The 7,500-nt window shown below is 33.8% G+C and overlaps 1 protein-coding gene across 7 annotated transcripts in view; it reads left to right on the top strand.

The window, feature by feature from the left end:
- Positions 1–7,500, top strand: part of LOC124957614 (neurogenic protein mastermind-like) — a 171,954-nt gene that overhangs the window by 92,235 nt on the left and 72,219 nt on the right. For 2 of the 7 annotated variants that reach the window (XM_047514661.1, XM_047514658.1), the window contains exons 1-2: positions 1–597; positions 1,032–1,534. The exon at positions 1–597 is cut by the window's left edge and continues 602 nt beyond it. The exons of 3 other annotated variants lie outside the window; for them this stretch is intronic. In XM_047514661.1, coding sequence (XP_047370617.1) covers positions 1,529–1,534 — 6 coding nt within the window. In that variant the 5' untranslated portion in view covers positions 1–597; positions 1,032–1,528. The remainder of the gene's footprint in view (positions 598–1,031; positions 1,535–7,500) is intronic. 2 more of the 7 variants (XM_047514660.1, XM_047514659.1) reach the window with 2 other exon arrangements.

Below are 7,500 nucleotides of genomic sequence, written 5' to 3'. Positions count from 1 at the left end.
AAAAGAGGGAGGGAGAGAGAGAGAGAGTGAGAGAGGAGGAAGTTTAAAGGTCTCACAGTTCTCTTCATAAAATTTTCGACGACTCGAAGAAGAGTACAATACTCCGGACTACAGCGAGTGTTTTTTCTATGTCAATGTTATCCGCCCGTTGACGTGTTATCGGTCAGTTGCATCGGGGCTGCCTGAAAAACTCGTCGGTGTCAAGGGGTCACAGAACGTTCCGCGTAGATTACGCGATCCGCGAAACGCCTTTCGGACAGGTCCACTCTTTGTCTCTGTCACTCTTTCGCATTTTCGTGCTGTGAAGCGGTAAAAAAAAAAGAAGAAGAACACCACGACGAAGAAGAAGAAGTGGAGGAGGAGGAGGAGGAGGAGGAGGAGGAAGAGAAGGAAGAAGAAAGAAAGAAAGAAAAATAAGGAAGAAAATTTTGTAAAAGAGATGTTGAAAGTGATGATGAAAAGGAAAGGGAAAAGGCAAGAAGAAGAAACGATTTAGTCCTTCCTACGAAAACTCCAAAGACGATCGACTCAAAGTGATAGCTAGTCAAATAATAAATAATTAAGAAGACGTAGAAAAAGAAGAAGAAAAATAAGATGGTGATATATATCATTAGTCATAGAAATTCAAGTGTATTTCCGTGAGGGAACTGGAACATTTTAAAAAATATTCCTTTGAGAAGAAAGAGATATATCGTGTGGTTTTCGTCGTGTTGTTCGCTGACGATAGCGTTAAACAAACTCCGACGACCTTCCGCGCACGTAGAACTTCGCCGGTATCTGCAAGGCGAGCCGATAACGCTTTTGTAATAATAATATAAAGCCATTGGACTTGTTCGAAAACGAGCATCAACGTTCGCTCGTCGTTTTTATTCGTCGAATCGATCTTTGTATTCTCTCTCTCTCTCTCTCTCTCTCTCTCTCTCTCTCTCTCTCTCTCTCTCTCTCTCTCTCTCTCTCTCTCTCTCTCTTTCTCTCTACCTATCTATCTATCTATTTATCTATCTATCTCTTTCTTTCTCTCTCCCTTTTAGTTTATTTGTTTATTTTCTTTTTTTCTTCATCGATTCATTGATACACGAAGTGAATAAGGAACTGAGAAATTCCAAAGAAACATTCGAATGGTATGTTACGTTGGTACAGTGAACAAAAAAAAAAAAAAAAGTGTAGGATTAGTGTAAATTTTCAATACGCTCGCTGGAAGAGCTCTAAACAAGTCGAATTTTGTCGTTGATTATCGAAATTTTGTCGGACGTATTAAAAAGGATTTAAAGGATAGAAAAGAAAAAGTAACTTGTGAACGAACGTTGTGGACTGTGCATTTTGAACGAAAAGAGAGGAGAAACGGAGACAGGAGTGCGTCGAATCGAAAAAAAATTTCGATAAAGTGATCGAGCGAGGATAGAAAGCGCGCGATCGAAAAAGGGTATGGTGGGCCCGGCAAAACCAGGGCCTTGGGCCCGGGTGGCCCGCCTCTGAAAGAAGAATCTTATATCCGACCCCGTCAATTTGCTCCATTACGCTGCCTGGAATGATGGTACGTTTGTTTTTCTCTATGATTTAGACACGATATTAGAGAATGTTTTTCTTTTTTTTTTTTTTTTTTTTTTTTTTTTTTTTTTTTTTTTTTTTTTTTTTTTTTTTTTAACAAACGAAATGGGATATAAAAAAAGAAAGAAAAGGAAAACTTCGTTTAATTTTTTTTTTTTTTTTTTTTTTTTTTTTTTTTTTTTTTTTTTTTGTAAGTAAGATCGTACGTTTTTACTTAAAATTGTTTGAACCCGTTTGTCCACGTCTTATTTATTTTTAAAGAGTCGTATCAAACCGATGGAATCGAATAATTAATAATTAAATGAACAAAATGAAGAGGAAATAAAACAAATTAAATCATAGTTGAGATCATTTTACGATTACGTTGTTTTGTCCTAATCGATTACTAATGTTAATAAAGGAAAATAAAATCCATTAGGAAATTCGATGTCTCGATGACGTTTCTTAGATCTAAAAAAAAAAAAAAAAAGAAAAAAAAAAAAGAATAGAAAAAAAGAAAAAAGACAAAGTAACAAAAGAAATAAGACATTTATCGCGTCTGACTCGAAATCGCAAGGTTCTCGTTGGATAGAATAAATGATGGACACGCGCGCACGAGCACGTATTACGCGGCCGTGACAATAGAGCGTCGAGCGTCGTCTAACGGCATTCTAGCGGTCGACCGAGCGATAATAGGAGGTATTTGCGATGTTTCGCATCGTTCGAAGACGTTCCTCGGCCGTTCTCTGTTACAACCTCGTTGTCGTTCCTCCGATCGTATCGATTTCTTCGTCTGCTTACGACATGAAAAATACGATAGAAAAAAAATATACCTCATATATTCCGATATCATTTATTATTCGTACGAAACGATTAACTTTTACACTGACAATTTATCGCCTCATTGACGTAACGCCCGACATTTATCCTCATAAAAATACATAAATTCGTAAAAAAAAAAAAAAAAAAAAAAAAAAAAAAGGAAAAAAAAAGGAAAAAAAAAAATAAAAAGAGGAAAAGAAAAAAAAACAGAAACGAAAAATGATCGACGTAGGAAATAAACATTATTATTCCTTAAAATGTCATCTTATAAATAGAACGATCATATATTACGTTTTTCTTAACGTTTCGACCGCTTCTAATTAATTTAATTAAAAAGGAAAATGTTGAAATGTCCTAAGCAGGATTAATTTGTGATTCCATTTTGAAAGGCCGACTTGTACTTTATAAACCCAACGTCAATTCTAAGTTGAACGTTATCAACGAAATCGTTTCCTTATTACCCAATTTAATCGAGTTTATCGTTAGAACGATATTCCCACTGGCTACGTAACTAAATCCTAATTACTTAAGCCTCAACTATCTTTCGTACTGTTATTTAATAAAAAAAATATCCCACATACATCCGTATACATACACGTAATATTCGTATCCGTAATGTTCGTGTTCGAATCTAAGGACTCCATTACGCAAAGTGGTAAATGCGGAACGCATTTGACAAGGAATAAAAAATAGATGATTATCTTTACAGTTTATGATACCACGATAAATTCGTTCGGCGAATGTTACGATATTGAAGTGTTCATAGAAAACTAACCCCTTTCGATTGAATCTTTTATCGACTTTTAGTGCCTAACGAATTGTTTGTCATTAAAGTTGTCGCTAAAACGTGCCCATCTTCTAAGGATCAAATGGAATGGGCATAATTTTTTATCGTAAATTTTGATTCTTCTATTTTTTACGATTTCGAAAGATCCAAAAATTAATCGTAGTAAGAGAACAAAATTAATCGTATGGTCGTACGAATACGACGACGATGATGATTCATATTAAAGCATCGAATAACGAATTCAATGAAATTTCATTAATTTCTATGTGACATGTGTTAAGTGATCGAAAGATTTTTTTTCTTCCTTTTTTTCGTTTTTTTTTTTTTTTTTTGTTTTTCTATATATATTTTTTTCCTCCTTCTTTTCTGTCTTTCTTTTTCCTTTTTCTTCTATTTTTTTTTTTTCTTTCTTTTTTTTTTTTCAACGAGAAAAGAGAGAAAGGTAAAAGGAGCAAACATCTTTGATTTATTTTGATTTGATCTAGGATAAATTTAATCATCGTTATCAGTATCGTTGAAAATAGATTTGTTGGATCGATTACGCGTAGATAATCATTTTTTCGAAGGGCTCTTACGTAGCTCCGTTCGCACGTAATAATTATTATCGAGGGCCACGAGGGAGAGGCAAGCCGTACTTATCGTTATTCGCGTTGCAATTAACTACCGCGGAGGTGGTGCATTCCCCTTTCGTTCACGTGGGTGGAGAGAGAGAGAGAGAGAGAGAGAGAGAGAGAGAGAGAGAGAGAGGGAGAGAGAAATGGATAGAAGGGTAGGAGGGGTAGCTTCGAGTCCACGTTCCAGCTCTGGCAGGTCATAACGGGGGAACGTGCTTCGTTCGGTCGGTTGGTTCGTGGCTACGCGTCGGAATTATTTATACCACTTGATTACACGCGTTTGCTACCGGACAAAGCCGACCGAGAATCCGAAGGTGCACGAGTACCATTACGAGCACTCGATTGGTTAACTCGAAAAAGACGTTTATCCGTCTTATTTAGATTCGCCGAAGGAAAGATAAAAGTGCGAATGAAACGGATTGACAAACGATGTATTGTATTTCTTTTTTATTTCTTTTTTATTTCTTTTTTATTTCTTTTTCTTTTTTTTTTTTTTTTTTTTTTCTTTGTTTTTTTTTTTCTTTTTTCTTTTTTTCTGACTATCTATCCGTCAAGGATCACAATCATTTTTACGGTATCGTTTCATTTTGATTAAATAATATTCGTGAATATTAATAATCTCTTTGAAATTCACATTATCGTCTGACCTTTTCTTTTTCTTTTTTTTGTTTTGTTTTGTTTTGTTTTGTTTTTTTTTTTCTTTTTTTTTTTGTTATTTATTTATTTATCTGTTTCTTTCGTGTGATCGTAGAATAAGAAAAAAGAAAAGAAAAAATTGTTCCTCGTAAAGAAAAACTTTACGATGTTACTGTCGTCGATTAAAATGTCAATAAGACAGTCTCGTTTGATCAATATTTTATATTCATTGTCAAACGAATTTATTTCGTCCGTTGAATCAAATTGATTTAATTTTTTATTCGACGATATAGGATCACTGACCAGTTGATTCGCACAGAGAAATATCAAGAGATTCGTTGTCGCATAAGTTATCGACCCACTTTCAACCGGAGGAAAATGTAAGTTTCATCGAGCAAGTTGTTTGTACTGAAACTATACGACTTAGGAGTCGTACATTGGGGCCCGGTTTCGCGCGATAAAGTTTGTTTTAGAAACCGAGTGGGTGGACATCATGGTATACAAAGTTTCACCGTGGCGATGTCTCGTAAACGATAATCTCGAAATTGTCTTAATTTAGTAAACCTTTTCTTCTTTCTTACACACTTTAATAGTTTTTCTTTTTTTTTTTTTCTTTTTTTTTTCTTTTTTCTTTTATTCATTAACAAAAATCGATCGATTTTTCCGGAAAAAAAAAAAGGAAAAAAGAAAAGAATTTCTTACTCTCGTAAGATCGAATATTTATTATTTTATTCGGCCGAATTGATATTATTAAAATTCTTTAAAATTTCATTGAAGTAAATACATATATATTAGGTTGGTGCGAATGAAATGTCGGATTCTTAAGTGAATATATTAAAGAAAATCCGACATTTCATACGCACCAACCTAATACATAGATACACACACAAATATATATATATATATATATATATATATATATATATATATATATATGTATGTATATATATGCACATGTAAAAGTTTTTGGCTTATACTTAGAAATAATATGTATATTATTTTAAATGTATATGGTGTTTCTTATTTACACAAAGTTTTACATTGAAAATGATAAGCATCAAGGAAATTGTTTTCTCGAAATATTTCTCTTCGATATATCCACCTTCGGGCGACTTATTTTTATCAGTCGGCCGGCCTTTGCACATTTCCGTTCCGTGTTTATCGTATCGCAACGAATATATGAATAAAATACGAATCTCCATTATGTGTTCGCGCGCGCGCAAGCATTCGTGCAAGCTCTCTTGTGTCGCACATCGTACAAAACTAAACTAATTTAAATAAGCTTTGTACAAAAGTTACAGGGCATACAAAATATTCGATTAATCATTAAAGATACGAAGAACGAAAGACAAATAATTTATTATTTAATTTCTATTGTGATATTAGAAATTATTCAATGCCTATAGAAAATTTCGAATTAGAATAATATAATGATACAGATGATTATTATCTTATCGTTATATTTATTTATTATTCGCGTTACTTATATTCCTTCCTCTTTCCCACGTTTTTTCCTTGTTTTCTAATTTATATCAACACACTCGTAATATTATCGACCGCAATATACCTAATTGAATCTTTAAACGCTCGATTAGATCGTCATCGAATCGAGGCACTACGTTCATTGTCTAGAAACGAAGCCGAGAGCTATCTTGAATCTTCGGTAGAGAAGTTCGGGTCACTAAAATACATTCGTCGGCCTTGCCACGTTATTTAGCCTACTACTCTTTAAAACAAAATCTCATTCTAGATCTCTCTTTCTCGTCGGTCCCACAATAAATTCCTCACGTTTTTCCATCTTTCTCTTTATCATTTTAAATAACCATCTTCTATTCTTTAATTTCACTTATTCGCGCTCGTTGAAAATATATTTATTTAGTAGCATGAAGAAGGATGACAGATATCAGCTATACGAAGTACCATCTAAAATAATAGCGATTCGTGACTCGCTAATATTAACTTCGTTCATATCCCTAGATATACAACCTTTTACATATGTATGTACTCTTATACGTAACGACACTATAGTATGGCTAGCGTCATTCAGTATTTTCCACTTCCTCCCTTTCCTCTTTCCTCTCTTTCTCTTTCTCTCTCTTTCTTTCTTTTACGTTCCCCCTCTACTCACACTCTTTTCATTTCATCGTCTATCTTCTCGCTTCTGTCGTTCAACGGATTACTTACTGCAGACATATGCTCTATACATAATGATCTGATTACATATCGTCGTTGCTCTCCTTTCGATCCACTCTCCGCCTCTCGCTCAGCCGTTGATAAGCTCGATAAAATTTTAACATGTACGCTCTTTCAGTCGATCCTAATTTATCGTCCAGATGAATTTTCTTTCGAGATTTGCGAATAAAACTTATTCCACCGGTTCACGTTGATTGTAATTTCATTAATAAAATACATGATTATCGATTCGTTGGATTATTATTATTATTATTATTATTATTATTATTATTATCATAAAAAAAAAATACATTCACATATCGAATTTATTTCCAAAATTATTTCCAATTGATTTCTAATTTTTATCTAATTTATTTCTAATTTATTTCCAACGAGATATTTTAATCGCGCAATATCAATGAATAAGAACGTCCCTTTATTACATATATATATATATATATATATATATATATATATATATTTCTTTTTTTTTCTAATTGATAATTCATTCGTACGCGTGAAAATTTTACGTTCCCTTGTTTTTATCTAATTAATTAATGGATTTAATTAAAGGAATGAATGAAGATAGAGAGAAAGAAGAGTGAAATAGAACGAATTCGCGTAAACGCGCGTATAGGTAATGATATATAGGTATTTCACGAATACCAATTCAAGCGTACGTATTTTGATGATACGCGAAGGTTTAGCGAGACCGTACGTACCATCGCGAAATTTCTCCGGTCTTTACGACGCGATAAACCTTCGCGTTTCTCAACTAATTTCCAGCGTGACGAAAAGTCGTTCCGGCGATGAATTCACGTCGCTTATTCTAGAAATATCGTCCTGCGCGTTCATTCCCTCTCCCTTCTCTCTCTCTCTCTCTCTCTCTCTCTCTCTCTCTGTCTGTCTTTCTTTTTCTCTCTTATACTGTTTTCAGTCTTC

This window comes from Vespa velutina, chromosome 2, assembly GCF_912470025.1.
Source record: "Vespa velutina chromosome 2, iVesVel2.1, whole genome shotgun sequence".
NCBI lineage: Eukaryota > Metazoa > Arthropoda > Insecta > Hymenoptera > Vespidae > Vespa > Vespa velutina.
This window is presented reverse-complemented; position numbering and strand designations above follow the sequence as displayed.